The 18,504-nt window shown below is 42.7% G+C and overlaps 1 protein-coding gene across 2 annotated transcripts in view; it reads left to right on the plus strand.

The window, feature by feature from the left end:
* The window catches only part of dock1 (dedicator of cytokinesis 1), a 291,553-nt gene that overhangs the window by 49,698 nt on the left and 223,351 nt on the right, over window positions 1–18,504 (plus strand). Inside the window, exons 12-16 of one of the 2 annotated variants that reach the window (XM_083556371.1) lie at window positions 1,001–1,140; window positions 12,406–12,531; window positions 12,905–13,029; window positions 15,317–15,415; window positions 18,325–18,397. In XM_083556371.1, the coding sequence (XP_083412497.1) occupies window positions 1,001–1,140; window positions 12,406–12,531; window positions 12,905–13,029; window positions 15,317–15,415; window positions 18,325–18,397 (563 nt within the window). The remainder of the gene's footprint in view (window positions 1–1,000; window positions 1,141–12,405; window positions 12,532–12,904; window positions 13,030–15,316; window positions 15,416–18,324; window positions 18,398–18,504) is intronic. The other variant, XM_083556372.1, reaches the window with a different exon arrangement.

Below are 18,504 nucleotides of genomic sequence, written 5' to 3' on the forward strand. Positions count from 1 at the left end.
CAGCGTAAACTACACCTGGAACTCCAAATTGTTCCTGCAGTTTAATGTTTATAGAAAAGAAAAAATTCATGACTCCAAATTCACCATCGCTTATAAAAAGCATGTGTTTATAAACGTGGTGCGACGATTAATTTAGAGTGTAAAGATGTTTTTTTCCAGTTTAGTTTCTAAAATGTATATTGTTTAAACAGGTTTTGCATCGGGGGCAATTATTAATTTTTTTTCTTTCATTTTTTCTTTTTTTTTTTAAAAGGAATTGTTACAACCTGATTCTGTAGAAGATTGTCTGTGGTTTGTGTTCTTGTTGTGTTGTGTGTGTGCTTATCAGTGGTTTGTATTTTTACGCTCTTGGCCACACAGACATGCACACACCTAAACACGCTTTCTCCTGCGTATATTCAGCTCACACTAACGCTTATGCAGCTTCCATACTTGAATACACTAATAATATATAGCATTTTTGTACTTGTACTTAGTATTCACACAGCACAAGGGTTCCTCTCTCGCCGTGTGTCCCTCCTGTTTAAGTTGTGATCGCTAGTCCTTCTGGTGCTAGGGACATGAGTTTCAGCCACTGTCACACACACCCTCAGGGCAGCTTCTTGTCCAGAATTAGGACACGTCTCTTCAGGCGTGTGTCTTGTCAGGGCTCAGAGTGGAGTGGGCGCATCTCTTAAATTGCTCTCTCTCTCTCTCTGTGTCTCTTTTATTACCCACCCTTGATCACTGTGTGCTAACAAAATGGCTTTTGTCTCCTGTCATGGTATTTGCATCACTGTTTTGGTCTTTTCCCTCTTTTCTCTCCCCTTCCTCCCCTATTCCCTTTATCATCCTCCCATCCTCTCCTCCTTCATGTTCTGTTCATCTTCATCTTTCACTCTTCATTTTTAATTTTTTTTGCCTTCATTTGTCTTTCTTTATTGCTGGCTCTTTCTCTACCCCTCCCCGTCTCCCTCTCCCTCCCTGTGGTGTGTTGCCCGTCATCGTGTGTGAACTCCAGGCTTGCGCTGGATGACGCCATCCGCCACAGGCAGCTGAACATCTCCCGTTTTTCACCCAGGGTGGCAGGAGAGAACGACTTCCTCCAGAGCGTCATCAATAAAGTCATCAGCGCCAAAGAGGTCAATCACAAGGGCCAAGGTAGGACGCCCATGCAGTACACACACACACACACACACACACACACACACGGTCCCCTTTACAACTCCCGTTCCTTTCACATAAATAAGTAAATCCCTTTATATTTTATCCTCCCTATGGTTTATTCTTTTCTCTCCTGACTGTTTTAAACACGTAATGAACATTTCAAGTTTGCACTTGAGTTCGCATCATTATGAAAAATGCACGACCCTTGCAGGCCTGCACAACTTAAAAATAAATAAATAAATAAACAAAAAAAACTCGAGCTACTCCTTGTTTGTTTCTGTACAACGTCAGAACTGAATGTTTGGACCACAGTGAAGAGAAAGAACACCGCAGATAAACACAGTGCATGCCAGTTGTGCAAACCCGCTTGCACAAAAGTGGTTTAACAGTTTAACTGTCTCCAATTAGAATTTAGTGAGTGATTAGATTGCAATATGTAAATGGACTCACTTATTTTTATTTTATTTTATTTGTATAGCGCTTTTAACAGCGGGCATCATCTCAAAGCAGCTTTACAGAGATAAAGCAGTTATAAAGTTGTGCAAGGGAATTTATGTTTAATGCCTATAATTTCGTTCCATATAAATGCAAGATTATCTTTAATGAGCAGGCCAGTGGGGACCGTGGCAAGGAAAAACTTGAGGAAGAAACCGGACTCAAAAGGAAACCCATCCTCATCTGAGTGGCACCAAATGTCCATTCATTTAATCATTTTTGAGGTGTGCTGTTAAGATGTTTATCATAGATCATAACTCAGTACTAAAATGTAATATTTTTGTTACAATTCATTAATTTTGTGTTTAATTATAATTCAGTACAGTAATTCAGCATTTGTTTCTTTGAATACAAACCTGAGATCATGAACCTCACCCTCAGATTAGTCCTGGATTGGTGTTGGGTGTGGACTCACATATTCAGACTAAGTTTCAAAATACCCTGCAAACGTACTCCTCTAATCATAACATGCTGGGCTTTGGGTTGTCCCATTTAGACATGACTGTAAAGTCTCACCACTTGCTGCACCGGAGGATGGTTTCAAAGGAAGAGAAAAAAAAAAAAGGATCCTATAGAAGGATCGACTCATTTAAGCTCACAGGTGGATTTGCACTTTAACAATCTGCTACAATGGCTTAGGACTACGATTACAATTAGGTGTGTTCACATGGAGCACTGTAATTGGTTTAAAAATCCAAATCCGAATGAAAATGCTCCATGTGAACAACTTAATCGGAGTTTGAGTTGAGGTGGGATAAACCTTTCTATAAACCGAACATAAATTCTGCCATGTAAACGCGTTAAATCGATTACTTCCGTGGATAAGCTCGTATCTCTATGCGATTTCTGAAGCTTCCTGTTTACCTGACATCATTCTGTTGCAGAATTTGTAGGCAAACTTTTTTTTTTTTACTGTGCGCTTGCGAACAATACATTTATTTGCCACAACACTGTTCTGAGTCTGTATGAAACAACCGCAACACGAATAATCGGGGGATTTCTGACGATCTCTTCTTCCGGGGCCATAAATACCTCTACACACAAACGTGTGAATGACCGTCGACTCATGCAGAAGTTTTGTTTCCATTTCAGGTAATTTAATTACATCAATAAACCCGCTCCCACCAATCCTCACTACAGACCTTCATCCACATGCTTCTGCTTCACTGAGGATGGAGGGGTGGGATTTACAGTGAGGAAAATAAGTATTTAAACACACTGCTATTTTGCAAGTTCTCCCACTTAGAAATCATGAAGGGGTCTGAAATTGTCATCGTAGGTGCATGTCCACTGTAAGAGACATAATCTAAAAAAAAAAAAAATCCAGAATTCACAATGTATGATTTTTAAACTATTTATTTGTATGATACAGCTGCAAATAAGTATTTGAACACCTGAGAAAGTCAATGTTAATATTTGATACAGTAGCCTTTGTTTGCAATTACAGAGGTCAAACGTTTCCTGTAGTTTTTCACCAGGTTTGCACACACTGCAGGAGGGATTTTGGCCCACTCCTCCACACAGATCTTCTCTAGATCAGTCAAGTTTCTGGCCTTTGAGCTCCCTCCAAAGATTCTCTATTGGGTTTAGGTCTGGAGACTGGCTAGGCCACGCCAGAACCTTGATATGCTTCTTACAGAGCCACTCCTTGGTTATCCTGGCTGTGTGCTTCGGGTCATTGTCATGTTGGAAGACCCAGCCTCGACCCATCTTCAATGCTCTAACTGAGGAAAGGAGGTTCTTCCCCAAAATCTCGCAATACATGGCCCCGGTCATCCTCTCCTTAATACAGTGCAGTCACCCTAGCCCATGTGCAGAAAAACACCCCCAAAGCATGATGCTACCACCCCCATGCTTCACAGTAGGGATGGTGTTCTTGGGATGGTACTCATCACACACGTTTAGTGGAATTATGACCCAAAAGTTCTATTTTGGTCTCATCTGACCACATGACTTTCTCCCATGACTCCTCTGGATCATCTAAATGGTCATTGGCAAACTTAAGACGTGCCTGGACATGTGCTGGTTTAAGCAGGGGAACCTTCCGTGCCATGCATGATTTCAAACCATGACGTCTTAGTGTATTACCAACAGTAACCTTGGAAACGGTGGTCCCAGCTCTTTTCAGGTCATTGACCAGCTCCTCCCGTGTAGTTCTGGGCTGATTTCTCACCTTTCTTAGGATCATTGAGACCCCACGAGGTGAGATCTTGCATGGAGCCCCAGTCCGAGGGAGCTTGACAGTCATGTTTAGCTTCTTCCATTTTCTAATGATTGCTCCAACAGTGGACCTTTTTTCACCAAGCTGCTTGCCAATTTCCCCGTAGCCCTTTCCAGCCTTGGGAAGGTGTACAATTTTGTCTCTAGTGTCTTTGGACAGCTCTTTGGTCTTGGCCATGTTAGTAGTTGGATTCTTACTGATTGTATGGGGTGGACAGGTGTCTTTATGCAGCTAACGACCTCAAACAGGTGCATCTAATTTAGGATAATAAATGTAGTGGAGGTGGACATTTTAAAGGCAGACTAACAGGTCTTTGAGGGTCAGAATTCTAGCTGATAGACAGGTGTTCAAATACTTATTTGCAGCTGTATCATACAAATAACTAGTTTAAAAATCATATATTGTGATTTCTGGATATTTTTTTTTTTTTTTTTAGATCAAGTATCTTACAGTGGACATGCACCTACGATGACAATTTCAGACCCCTCCATGATTTCTAAGTGGGAGAACTTGCAAAATAGCAGGGTGTTCAAATACTTATTTTCCTCACTGTAGATGCTCCTTAGAGATGCACAAGCACCAAAAACCCTAGCTTTCTGCACCCGTCTTTTCCTCACACTTTTCAGCAGTAGTATGTCTACAAATCCACACTGTTGTCAGATTGAGAAACATTTTACATTAAAATAGCGCACATAAGAAATAATGGAACTCCATGTTGGCATGACACAGTACACTGGCTAATGTGCGCATGTCACAAAGTCATGCCGATTGAAATCGCCGGCACATGAAAACAAAACATCGGATTAGAGGAATATCTCATGTAAACATCCATCCATCCATCTTCTCCCGCTTATCCGATGCCGGGTCGCGGGGGCAGCAGTCTAAGCAAAGATGCCCAGACTTCCCTCTCCCTAGACACTTCTTCCAGCTCTTCCGGGGGGACACCAAGGCGTTCCCAGGCCAGCCGGGAGACATAGTCTCTCCAGCGTGTCCTAGGTCTTCCCCGGGGTCTCCTCCCAGTGGGACGCGCCCGGAACACCTTCCCAGGAAGGCGTCCAGGAGGCATCCGGAACAGATGCCCGAGCCACCTCAGCTGACCCCTCTCGATGTGGAGGAGCAGCGGATCTACTCCGAGCTCCTCCCGAGTGACTAAGCTTCTCACCCTATCTCTAAGGGATCGCCCAGCCACCCTGCGGAGGAAGCACATTTCGGCCGCCTGTATCCGGGATCTTGTCCTTTCGGTCATGACCCAGAGCTCATGACCATAGGTGAGAGTAGGAACGTAGATTGACCGGTAAATCGAAAGTTTCGCCTTGCGGCTCAGCTCCTTCTTCACCACGACAGACCGGTACATCGACCGCATTACTGCAGAAGCTGCACCGATCCGTCTGTCAATCTCCCGTTCCACCCTTCCCTCACTCGTGAACAAAACCCCAAGATACTTAAACTCCTCCACTTGCGGCAGGAACTCCCCACCAACCTGAAGTGGGCAAGCCACCCTTTTCCGACTGAGGACCATGGCCTCGGATTTGGAGGTGCTGATTCTCATCCCAGCCGCTTCACACTCGGCTGCAAACCGTCCCAGTGCATGCTGAAGGTCCTGGTCTGATGAAGCCAACACGACAACATCATCTGCAAAGAGCAAAGACGAAATCGTGTCGTCACCAAACCGGACACCCTCCGACCCCTGGCTGCGCCTAGAAATTCTGTCCATAAAAATTATGAACAGAACCGGTGACAAAGGGCAGCCCTGCCGGAGTCCAACATGCACCGGGAACAAGTCTGACTTACTGCCGGCAATGCGAACCAAGCTCCTGCTTCGGTCATACAGGGACCGGACAGCCCTTAGTAAAGGGCCCCCGACCCCATACTCCCGGAGCACCCTCCACAGGCCGCCGCAAGGGACACAGTCGAATGCCTTTTCCAAATCCACAAAGCACATGTGGACTGGTTGGGCAAACTCCCATGAACCCTCCAGCACCCTGTAGAGGGTATAGAGCTGGTCCAGTGTTCCACGGCCTGGACGAAAACCACATTGTTCCTCCTGAATCCGAGGTTCTACTATCGGCCGTATTCTCCTCTCCAGTACCCTGGCATAGACTTTCCCAGGTAGGCTGAGAAGTGTGATCCCCCTATAGTTGGAACACACCCTCCGGTCCCCCTTCTTAAAAAGAGGGACCACCACCCCGGTCTGCCATTCCAGAGGCACTGTCCCCGACCGCCACGCGATGCTGCAGAGGCGTGTCAGCCAAGACAGCCCCACAACATCCAGAGACTTGAGGTACTCAGGGCGGATCTCATCCACCCCCGGTGCCCTGCCACCGAGGAGTTTCTTTACTACCTCGGTGACTTCAGCTTGGGTGATGGACGAGTCCGCCTCTGAGCCCTCAGCCTCTGCTTCCTCAATGGAAGACGTGACGGCGGGATTGAGGAGATCCTCGAAGTATTCCTTCCACCGTCCAACGACATCCCCAGTTGAGGTCAACAGCTCCCCACCTCTACTGTAAACAGCATTGGTGGGGCACTGCTTTCCCCTCCTGAGGCGCCGGACGGTTTGCCAGAATCTCTTCGAGGCCAGCCGATAGTCCTTCTCCATGGCCTCACCGAGCTCCTCCCAGGCCCGAGTTTTTGCCTCGATAACCACCCGGGCTGCAGTTCGCTTGGCCTGCCGGTACCCGTCAGCTGCCTCAGGAGTCCCACAAGCCAACCAGGCCAGGTAGGACTCCTTCAGCTTGACGGCATCCCTTACTTCCGGTTTCCACCACCGGGTTCGGGGATTGCCGCCTCGACAGGCACCGGAGACCTTACTGCCACAGCTCCGAGCGGCCGCTTCGACAATGGAGGTGGAGAACATGGTCCACTTGGACTCAATATCTCCGGCCTCCCTCGGGATCTGGTCAAAGCTCTGCCGGAGGTGGGAGTTGAAGATCTCTCTGACAGGAGGCTCGGCCAAACGTTCCCAGCAGACCCTCACAGTACGCTTGGGTCTGCCGAGTCTGTCCAGCTTCCTCCCCCGCCATCGGATCCAACTCACCACCAGGTGGTGATCAGTTGACAGCTCCGCCCCTCTCTTTACCCGAGTGTCCAAGACATACGGCCGCAGGTCAGATGAAACGACCACAAAGTCGATCATCGACCTGCGGCCTAGGGTGTCCTGGTGCCACGTGTACTGATGGACACCCTTATGCTTGAACATGGTGTTCGTTATGGACAAACTGTAACTAGCACAGAAGTCCAATAACTGAACACCGCTCGGGTTCAGATCAGGGGGGCCGTTCCTCCCAATCACGCCCCTCCAGGTGTCACTGTCGCTGCCCACGTGTGCATTGAAGTCTCCTAGTAGAACGACGGAGTCCCCAGTCGGAGCACTGTCCAGCACCCCTCCCAGAGACCCCAAGAAGGCCGGGTACTCTATACTGCCGTTTGGCCCGTAGGCACACACACGACAGTGAGAGACCTATCCCCGACCCGTAGGCGCAGGGAAACGACCCTCTCGTTCACCGGGGTAAACTCCAACACATGGCGGCTGAGCTGGGGGGCTATAAGCAAACCCACACCAGCCCGACGCCTTTCACCATGGGCAGCTCCAGAGTTGTAAAGAGTCCATCCTCTCTCGAGGAGTGTGGTTCCAGAGCCCAGGCCGTGCGTAGAGGTGATCCCGACTATCTCTAGTCGGAACCTCTCAACCTCACGCACAATCTCAGGCTCCTTCCCCGCCAGCGAGGTGACATTCCACGTCCCTAGAGCTAGCTTCCGTGTCCAGGGATCGGGTTGTCGAGGCCTCCACCTTCGACTGCTGCCCGATCCTCTTAGCACCGGCCCCTTACGGTCCCTCCTGCAGGTGGTGAGCCCACTGGAAGGCGGCCCCACGTCGCTCCTTCGGGCTGAGCCCGGCCGGACCCTGTGGGGGAAGGCCCGGCCACCAGGCGCTCGCATACGAGCCCCAACCCCGGGCCTGGCTCCAGGGTGGGGCCCCGGCTGCGCCATACCGGGCGACGTCACGGTCCCTGATGTAGTATCTCTCATAAGGGGTTTTGAACCGCTCTTAGTCTGACCCGTCGCCCAGGACCTGTTTGCCTTGGGAGACCCTACCAGGGGCATATAGCCCCGGACAACATAGCTCCTAGGGTCATTCGAGTACTCAAACCCCTCCACCACGTTAAGGTGGCAGTTCAAGGAGACATGTAAACAGTCTAAAGAATCTTTCAATCGGAATGACACAAAGGTGTACATGTAAATGTGTGGCTATTGACAGTTTTGCTTTTAAGTGCTTCTTAATGAACAGTTAAGTTCAACAGTTATGGAACTACAAGGGTGTTCAAGTCAAACCGGGAGTTTTGAGTTTATAAAATAAACAAAAAATCTTTGAGCAGTGGAAACTGCATTTATTTTTCTACATATCTCCCTGCTGCATTTATACACTTATCTTGGAAAGATTTAACATAGAAAGACTTGGCAGTACACCTGAGCCATTCTAGAACAGCCCACTTCACTTCTTCATCAGGGAACCACCACGACTGGGATCGTCACTGACAGAGGTATAGTGCATCCAGAAAGTATTCACAGCGCTTCCCTTTTTCCACATTTTATGTTACAGCCTTATTCCAAAATGCATTAAATTCGCAAAATTCTACAAACAATACCCCATAATCACAACGTGAAAGAAGTGTATTTGAAATATTTGCAAATTTATATATATAAAAAAAAAAAAAAAAATGGAAAAATAACAAAAATCCCTTGTACATTAGTATTCACAGCCTTTGTTCAATACTTTGTTGAAGCGCTTTGGCACCAATTACAGCTTCAAGTCTTTTTGAGTATGATGCTACAAGCTTGGCATACATATTTTTGAGCAATTTCTCCCATTGTTTTTTGCAGAACCTCTTAAGCTAATTCAGGTTGGATGGGGCGCGTCAGTTTCAGATTTCTCCAGACATGACGCCTGGCATTCAGGCCAAAGAGTTCAATCTTTGTTTTTCATGGTCTGAAATTCTTCCAGGTGCCTTTTGGCAAACACCAGGCAGTCTGTCATGTGCCTTTTTCTGTAGAGTGGCTTCCGTCTGGCCACTCTACCATTCGGGTCTAATTGTTGTAGTGCTACAGAGATGGTTGTTCTTCTGGAAGGTTCTCCTCTCCCACAGAGAAACGCTGGAGCACATTTAGTGATCATTGTGTTCTTGCTCACCTCACTGACTAAAGCCCTTCTCTCCGTGATCGCTCAGTTTGGCCAGGCAGCTCGCTCTGGGAAGAGTCCTGTTGGTTCCAAACTTCTTCTATTTATGGATGATGGAGGCCACTGTGCTTATTGGGATCTTCAATGTTGCAGAAATATTTTGTACCCTTCCACAGATCTGTGCTTCAATTCCTTGGACTTCACGGATTGGTTTGTGCTCTGACGTGTGCCTTTTCAGATTATGTCCAATCAACTGAATCTACCACAGGTGGACTCCAATCAAGTTGTAGAAACATCTCAAGGATGATCAGTGGAAACAGGATATGCTCCGGAGTTTAATTTCGAGTGTCATGGCAAAGGCTGTGAATACTCACATACATGTGATTTTTTTCCTTTTAAATTTAGATTTCAAACAAACTTCTTTCATGTCGTTGGCATATTGTTTGTAGAATTCTGAAGAAAAATAATGAACGTAATCCATTTTGGATTAAAGCGCTGTGATTACTTTCCGGATGCACTGTATGCCTTTGTTCACAAGAAACTTCATCAGAAATCTATATTTGTAGTCAATTTCATTTTGTAAAGCTGCTTTGGGAAATTGCACATTGTGTAAATGTGCTATACAGTTAAAATTGAATTAAATTATCTAATGATGTGAAATATTTGTGTGAAAGAAAAGTTCAGATTCAGAGAACAAAAGTGTATTTTTTTTAGTTCTCAGGGTGATGAACCTCTTTGAGACCTGCAGTCCTTAATAAAAAAAGATGAATCCCATTAAAATAGTGCAGTTTAAAACTAATCTAAGGCAGTTTTCAGTAAAATTAATTTCGGCTTCTAGTACTACTGTGGTCTAAATCTCTTCTCAAAACTCTTGCCTCAATTGCACGACCACAAGTTAACAATGTAATATAACATCATAAGTTAGAAACTGTCTTATTTTATTGTACATACAAAATCCAATTACTGAATGGGTAAATGTTAAGTACTAGTTTTAGTTGCATTCCTAATTAAAATGCAGCTCACACGAGTGTGTGTTTAGCATGGCCTGACCTCTCCTTACTTTACTGCCCTCTGTGCCGTGTTTATGCCAGCTGGAGTGCAGCAGGTTCAACACCAGCTGGATTTATTATGACGCACAAACTAACTGTCTGCTGGTCTGATGGTGTCGTGTCAAGGTTCTCTGCAGCACTAAATGTCGCCCGCAATTCAGACAGAGAGGATTTGATTGGCAGCTGGACTCTGATTTAAACATGTTTATGTCTTACAATGCCTTTCTGCTCACTGAGATATAATCATTAAGTGGGTAATTCTGAAATATTTTAAAAGCTGGTGATGAGCGGCGTTGAATTGCGCTGGAAACGCATCTTATATTATTTTAAAGACAAATCAAAGCACTTGTCTCAAAGCTTCTTTCACTTTTAAGAGTGTCCATTCAATTCATTTAGCTCATTATAGTATATTACGTTCTCAATGCTTTTAAGTTTCTGCGACGGATTTGTAAAGAACAAATCCAGACTGCACCACCTAATTGTTTTATAAACGATTGCTAATGATGGTGTTGTGAAACAGTGCAGCTCGGCTGATGGAGATTGTGTGTGGAATCGAGAGGCAAAGTGTGCAGAGATGTAATTAATTAGAGGACCAGTGGAAAAAACATTTAAATGAAGAGTCTCAGTGCAGTGAGGCTGTGTGGAGACACCTGTCTGTCAGCACGGCGGTTTTCTGGATCATTCATTGGTTAATGTGTGGCCGTTTAAAATGGCAACAAAAAGAACGCATTGTATTGCTTTGTTTATTTTAATTATATGTTTGTGTGATTTTAAATATCATATTGAATAATTGTTCATATTAAGCATGTATAAAGCAATTTTGTGCAGTTGAAATATAGTGCAGTTGAAATATATACACAAAGCCGCATACACACTTGTTTCTGGGTCAGAATTTATTATAACAGTAGCTCCTTTTCCAAAAACACGTGGCAGATTTACTCACTGCTGCGCTGAATATTGGTGCTCCAAGCCACGGTATTAAAAGAAGTGTCTCTTATGGTTTAAAATCAAGGCATGACCAAGTTGTCTACACGAGGTGCTGACTAGCACACTCAATCTGAGAATATTGAAACCTCTGCTAGACTCCCACATTCACTTGGACTAACTCACAGCAGTAACCGCTGTACATCAATCACTGCAGACCTTCACTACTGGACATTTTAACTCAATTTTGCTCGATATATCATTAAGGATTGTATTGCCTCCATCCAGTTGATTGCTGATACAACAGTAAATAGATTAGACAGATTTCTCACTCTACTTCACTCTGTACACTATTTTGTTGTCCTGTCTATTTGATGTGCACCGACCTGTGCGTTTATTGCTCTTTATTCCCATACTGTGCATCACTGTATTCCTTCACTATGGTCCACATTTTATTTGCCAATGTAAGGTGTGTGTGTATATATAGAAAAAAAATTACCAGCAAGAAACACTTGACCATTATCATCATATTGTTGTGGCCAGTGGCACACTATATTGGTTTTTATGACGATTCCTCAGAAATTACATTTTGTTTCCCGGAGATTTGGATCAATATTTGTCTTGAGCCGCAAACCATTTAGGCAGCATCTATCAAGCGTCATGCGGTAACCATTGGGTTGACTCGGCCTCCCGAATTAGCTGGAAATGAATCACAAGTGACACCTTGTCAAGTGACTGTCAGTGCTAGACAATTTCCAAACCTGTGTAAAACATGCAGATAAATGCGCTTCTGATCCTGAAGATAACATAAAAAAATGTGCAGCCATCAAAGCTAAGTTTCAAATGCAGGGCTGTGGAGTTATATTCCCACACCAGCTATTTCCACTTGTGTCTGTACCTTAAAGTAAAGATGGATGTACTCATGAAATCATGAGGAAAAAATAAAGTTGAGATCTCTTGGGGGGCTTATGGTCTCTCTTGACTTCTGTAATACTTGTATTATATATTGTCATGTCTTATTTGGAAATGACTTGAGTAAACAATGATCTATTGTACTATAAAATAAAATGCGACAGCTTTTTGTTTAATTTATGCCATTTTGTTTAATTTATGCCATTCACTGTAAACCTTCAACAAAAAGCATGAAATGGGAATTAGTTATAATTCTATATACAGGCGTCTGTTAATGTTCAGTCCTGCAGGGTAAAATGCCTCAACAAGATTCTGCAGTATTAACGGTCATGTTACAAACAGCTGTTTACACATGAGGCAAAAATCTCAAACTCTGAATTTTATCCTGCAGAGATTCCCATAGGAGTGTGAACTTGGAGTCGCGTGTGTTTTACTTACAGAAAGTCTGAGATTGCTCAATTCCCCTATGTCTGTGTTTTGCTTAGGGCTTTGGGTCACGCTGAAGCTGTTGCCCGGTGATATTCATCAGATCCGGAAGGACTTCCCCCACCTGGTGGACCGCTCCACTGCCGTCGCCCGCAAAATGGGCTTCCCTGAGATCATCATGCCAGGTGCAAATTAAACCCATTCATCACCCCAAATCCCTGCGCCGTTTTCCTTTCTTCTCTGCCGCGGCTCTTGCGTTTTCCATTTGTTAAGCACACACCTGTTTCTGCACGCTGAGGGTTTTAATCCTATGCAATAAATTTCTGGAAATCAATAAAACCCCAGAGCTGAGTTATAAAGGTTTATAAACGTGGTGCGCTGTACGAGAAAATGGTTTCTTTAGAACATCAGTGAGAGTAGAAAGAATCCACCGTGCTGTGCTCTGTGATGTTTGATAGCCGTTAATGATTTATGAAACTCGTCCGCATGCGTTTTTATACCCTGTACCTGTTTTGTGTGTTGGTGTTTTGGAGAAGTAAGCTATCGTTTTGTTTGCAGGTGACGTTCGGAATGACATTTATGTGACGCTGACTCATGGGGACTTCGATAAAGGCAGTAAAACCACACCCAAGAATGTGGAAGTCACCATGTCTGTGTATGATGAGGAGGGCAAGAGACTGGAGGTATATATTCAGACTTCTCCTACTCTGTTACAACAAGCACACGCACACACGCACACACACACACTTTGTTTTAGTTGCCAGGTGAGCAATCTGCTCTTGCCCACCTGCCCTTTAAAGATGTTGAGCAGGAGGAGCACCATCTGCCCCTCCGTCTGTCCAGAAATATCTCTCTCTCTCTCTCTTTCTCTCCCCCCCCCCAATCTTTGTATGTTTCTCTTTAACTATGCCTGTATATCGCTTTTTGTATCTTGCGCTTATTATTACTTTCTCTCTGCCATATTTTCTCTTTCTTTGTTTTCCCCACATCCATCATACAATAATGTTAAGTCCTAAATGGCGATTTACTTTCCGCTTACCACATGTGCTGTAGGATAGTGATGTCGAAGTACAAGTGTGTAGTGCATGGGCACCTTTTTACTCCTTTTGCTTAAATGCCATAAAAACTATATAAAGGGACAAAAGGCAAAACATTTTGTGTAAAATATTTAAAACTAAAACATTTGATTGATTTCGTATCTTAACATTTACACTGAGGCACATTCTAATTATATTAAAACAGTGAAATTACTAGATTAATTCTGACAGTCTTTATCAGTCTCTGTCCTTGTGTATGTTTCTGACCTTCCTTTTTACCTCTTTATTTATCTGTCTATCCCCTGTCTGTTGCCGACTGACCCCCTGTTGTTTCAGTTAGACGGCCGGTCAGTTAGAGTGCTTAATTAGAGTGTCTTAAAGCGTTAGAAGCTCTAAGTGATGATTGATAGGGCTGAATAGGGGTGTGTGTGTGTGTGTGTGTGTGTGTGTGTGAGATCTACAGCTTAAAAGAAACTTGTAGTAGTAATAATAAAACAATATTTGAATACATACATAAGAAAATAAACATTTATACAAACAGAATGCAATGATTTGCAAATCTCATACACCTACATTTTATTGAGTTTAAACTGTAGAAATATACCATTTTAAAGAGAAATATAATGTAATTTTGGATTTGATGGCTGCAAAATGGCTGCAGAAGTTTGGACGAGGCAAGAAAAGCCTGTACAAGTAAGTGTTTTTTATTTATTTTATTTTTTTTAAAGGAGCAGCTGGAAGAAGATTTTGCAACTAATTGGGTTAATTGGCAACACATCATTAAGATGACTGGGTGTAAAAATTGTATCTAAGAGAGGAAGAGTCTCAAGTAAAGATGGGCAGAGGTTCAGCAATCTGTAAAAAACCTTCACAATTTAATGTTGATGAATATTATTCTGAAAATGTCCCACAATATGTAAAAACTTTGTATATCTGTTTATTTACAGTACACAATATCATTAAAAGATTTAGACAATCTGGAGAAATCTGTGTGAAAGGTTGAAAATCAATATTGGATGCCCATGATCTTTGTAATAAAGAGGAGAGGGACCCACCGGTTGCTCATCAGTGATCAGTTCAAAAGCCTGCATCTCTAATGCCATTGGGGTGCATTAGTGCCTATAAAATGGGCAGCTTTCACATCTGGAAAAGTGCCATCAATGCTAAAAGGTGTATACTGGATTTTACAGCAACATATAAAAGCATTCAGATGATGACCTTTTATCCTCTGAAAACATTTGATGAGTCATGAAACAAAAAAGATGACAAATAAGACCAAGGATTGTTGCCCATTAAGAATCCAATGTTTCGTTGTGAATAAAATGTGGGTTTATGAGGATTGTTGATCATTGCATTCTGTTTTTATTTACATTTTACCCACATACAAACTTTTTTGGAATTGTGGTTGTACTTCACATAAAATAAATATTTAAAATATAGATCATGGCAAACATATACATGTGTAGGATGCTTATTTAGGATTGTCATCAAGAAACCAATCAGGTGCTTAATAAGAAAAATAAATAAATGTAATCTAAAAAAAAAAAAAAAGACCCAAAGAAGCCAAAAGATGAAGCTATTCAAAATATTAATATTCACTTTTTTTTTTTTTTTTTTTTTTTTACAGTTTTGTGTAAGGTGTAAATTACGCTGTATGTAGCAATTATATAATGCAGTAGAACACTGTGAATACATTTATAGCTTTATATATTGTTGTGTGTGTATTTTCTAGTGTAAATCAGAAGTGGGCATGACCTCAAAGTGACAAGTTTTTAATGATGTACCCCTGCTAAACATTCGGTTTCATTATGCTGGAAAAATCCATGTAGAAATGCTGATGGTGACGGTTCCCTCAAATTTGACTTGTATTTGTGTATGTTAAAAACCTTGTAGTGTTCTCAAAGTTGGTCAATCCAATGTGTCTTTTGTGCAGAACGTGATCTTTCCTGGTGCTGGAGACGAGGGATTTACAGAATACAAGTCCGTCATTTACTACCAGGTCAAACAGCCACGCTGGTTTGAGACCATCAAGGTGAGAAAGTGGGAAGTTTTGTGCTGTTGCACTTCTGCTCCATGGATTTAAACAAAAAAGAGAACCAGCCTTGTTTTCTTCAGGAAAATGGAATGCGCACACTGTATGGGGGGGACGACAAAAAGCCGTTTATTTTGTCAGGAAGTGCCGAGTCGAGAAAATAAACGAAGTTCCATTTAAAGAGCAGTGAATCAGCAGCACTCGATGTAGTGCTTTCAGTTTTTCACTGCTGCTCAGCTTTTCACCTGTTTATTTATAGCTGTGTGACAATTCCTAATATGAATTTTTCATTTGATCATAAAATAAATACAGGGCTTGTTGCATTTCCTTAAAATAAAAGAAAGGGAAATGAAATCTCCAAGTCTAATAGTGAATGGATTAAAACATTATTTAACAAAGGAAAACGGGATCATTGATATGGTGAAGATTAATGGAAAGTTCAGTTCCTCCACAGGGGAGAACATCCTGGGGTGAATTCATTCTCTGCATCAGCACATCTTGTGTTTTATTCTTTGCTTTTTGCAAATAAATTATTCCTGCTTGTTTTTAGTATCTAAACTATTTGAAGGCGTTGTGTGTGTGTTTGTGTGAAAGAGTGTGTGTGTGTGTGTGTGTGTGTGTGTGTGTTTGTGTGAAAGAGTGTGAGTATGTGGGTGTGTGCGTATGCGAATGTGTGCCAGTTATTAAATTTTTACATTAATATTGTTATTAGATGTTTAAATGTTATATTACAAATATTTCGTTTATTAGTTTTGACATTTATTACAGCTCACTTGTACTATTAAACCTGCAGTGTTAAACATGTACCTCGCAATACCTCGTAATACTGTCTGATCCTGCGAACATTACAGCTTGTTTTTACTCGCCATACGCATGTCAGAGATTTCACTATGTATGTATATTATTTACAAATCTGTCTCATGGAAAGATGCATTTGCTTCACTGTGAGCATCATAATGCACTTTTACCTTCACTGGATTCTTCCTCTTTACTAAAGCACCACCAATGTTTCCATTGCTGCCGATTACCATAAATTAATATTTATCAGGAAGTAGAATCTTAGTTGACAAGAAAGAATGAATAAATAAATAAATAAAAAAATTAGTCAGAAATTAGGCTGTCATCTATCTATGAATTTGACCAGCAGTGTATGCGGTCCTCACTGCAGCCTGTACATTTGAGTTAAATTATTGTTTTGCTGATTAATTGATTGACAGCACTTCACTTTCCCCACATTTTGAGATACAGCCTTGTTCTAAAATGGATTAAATTCATAATTTTTTCTTAAATTGTACAAACAAAACCTCATAATGACAATGTGAAAGAAGTGTGTTTTTAAATCTTTTCTCAATACTTTGTTGAAGACCCTTTGGCACAAATTACAGATTCAAGTCCAAGTCAAGCTCCATCAGGTTGGATGGGGAGCATCTGTGCATAGCTATTTTCAGATCTCTCCAGAGATGTTCAATCGGGTTCATGCCTGGGCCCTGGGTTGGGCCAGTCAAGGATATTTACAGAGTCGCCCCGTAGCCACTCCTTTGTTATCCTGGCTGTGTGCTTTGGGTCGTTGTCCTGCTGGAAGATAAAACCATCGCCCCGGTCTGAGGTCCAGAGAGCTCTGGAGCAGGTTTGTCTCTGACCATTGCTGCATTCATATTTCCCTCGATCCTGACTAGTCTCCCAGTTCCTGCCACTGAAAAACATCCCCACAGCATGATGCTGCCACCACCTTACTTTACTATAGGGATGGTATTAGCCAGGTGATGAGCGGTGCCTGGTTTCCTCTAGACATGATGCTTGGCATTCAGGCCAGAGAGTTAAATCTTTCTCATGGTCTAAGAGTCCTTCAGGTGCCTTTTGGTAAACTTCAGGCGGCCGGTCACGTGCCTTTTACTGAGGAGTGGCTTCTGCCTGGCCACTATACCATACAAGCCTGAATGTTGGAGTGCAGCAGAGATCTGTTCTTCTGGAAGGTTCTCCTATCCGTCCATAGAGAAACACTGGAGCTCTTTCAGTGACCATCAGTTTGTTGGTCACCTCCCTGACTATAGCCCTTCTACCCTGATCCCTTGGCCCACTCTAGGACGAGTTTTGGTAATTCCAAACTTATTCCATTCACAGATTATGGAAGCCACTGTGCTCACTGAGACCTTCGATGCTGCAGAAAGTTTTCTGTACCCTTCCCCAGATCTGTGCCTCGATACAGTCCTGTCTCAGAGGTCTACAGACAATTCCTTGGACTTCACGGATTGGTTTGTGCTCTGACATGCACTGTTTTAGACCTTATATATACAGATTGGTGCCTTTCTAAACCATGTCCAAACAGCTAAATCTACAACAGGTGGACTCCAATCAAGTTGTAGGAAGATCTCAAGGATGATCAGTGGAAACAGGATGCACCCAAGCTCAATTTCGAGTGTCATAGCACACATTTTGTATTAATTTGCAAAGATTTTAAACAAACTTCTTATATGCTGTCATTATATGGGATATTGAGAAAAATGTATGCATTTAATCCAGTTTGGAATAAGGCTGTACAGAAAATGGGGGATTAGTTATGTGAATACTTTCCAAATGCACTGTATGTCATATGACATGCGTATTAAATAGCAGAAACACAATGATTTAATGGATTTAACAAAATTTTTGTTAATTAAAAATTTTATATTCTCATTGATTGTCTCAGATTTCATTAAAAATAATAACCTTGGTGGGTGTAAGCGAGTGTGTGTGAGTGTGCAAGTATGTGTATGAGGGATGCGTGTGTGTGTGTGTGAGTAATTTATCGAGAGTTAATATTTGTGTTTTTAATGATCGCAATCTATCAGCACATTAGAATGTGTGTTTCTGGGCGTGTGTCTCAAGTCCTTCGTTTTTTTTTTGTGTTTTTTTTTTTTCCCCCCTCCCAGGTGGCCATCCCAATTGAGGATGTTAACAGGAGTCATCTCCGCTTCACTTTCAAGCATCGCTCTTCTCAGGACTGTGAGTACCAGTCTGAACACACACACGTTTAAAACTTACTGATGCTTCCCACATATTACGCTACTACACTGTGTTTATCGAAAAGCACAAATTAGAAATGATCCATG

Source organism: Silurus aristotelis, assembly GCF_946808225.1.
Source record: "Silurus aristotelis genome assembly, chromosome: 12".
Taxonomy (NCBI): Eukaryota; Metazoa; Chordata; class Actinopteri; order Siluriformes; family Siluridae; genus Silurus; species Silurus aristotelis.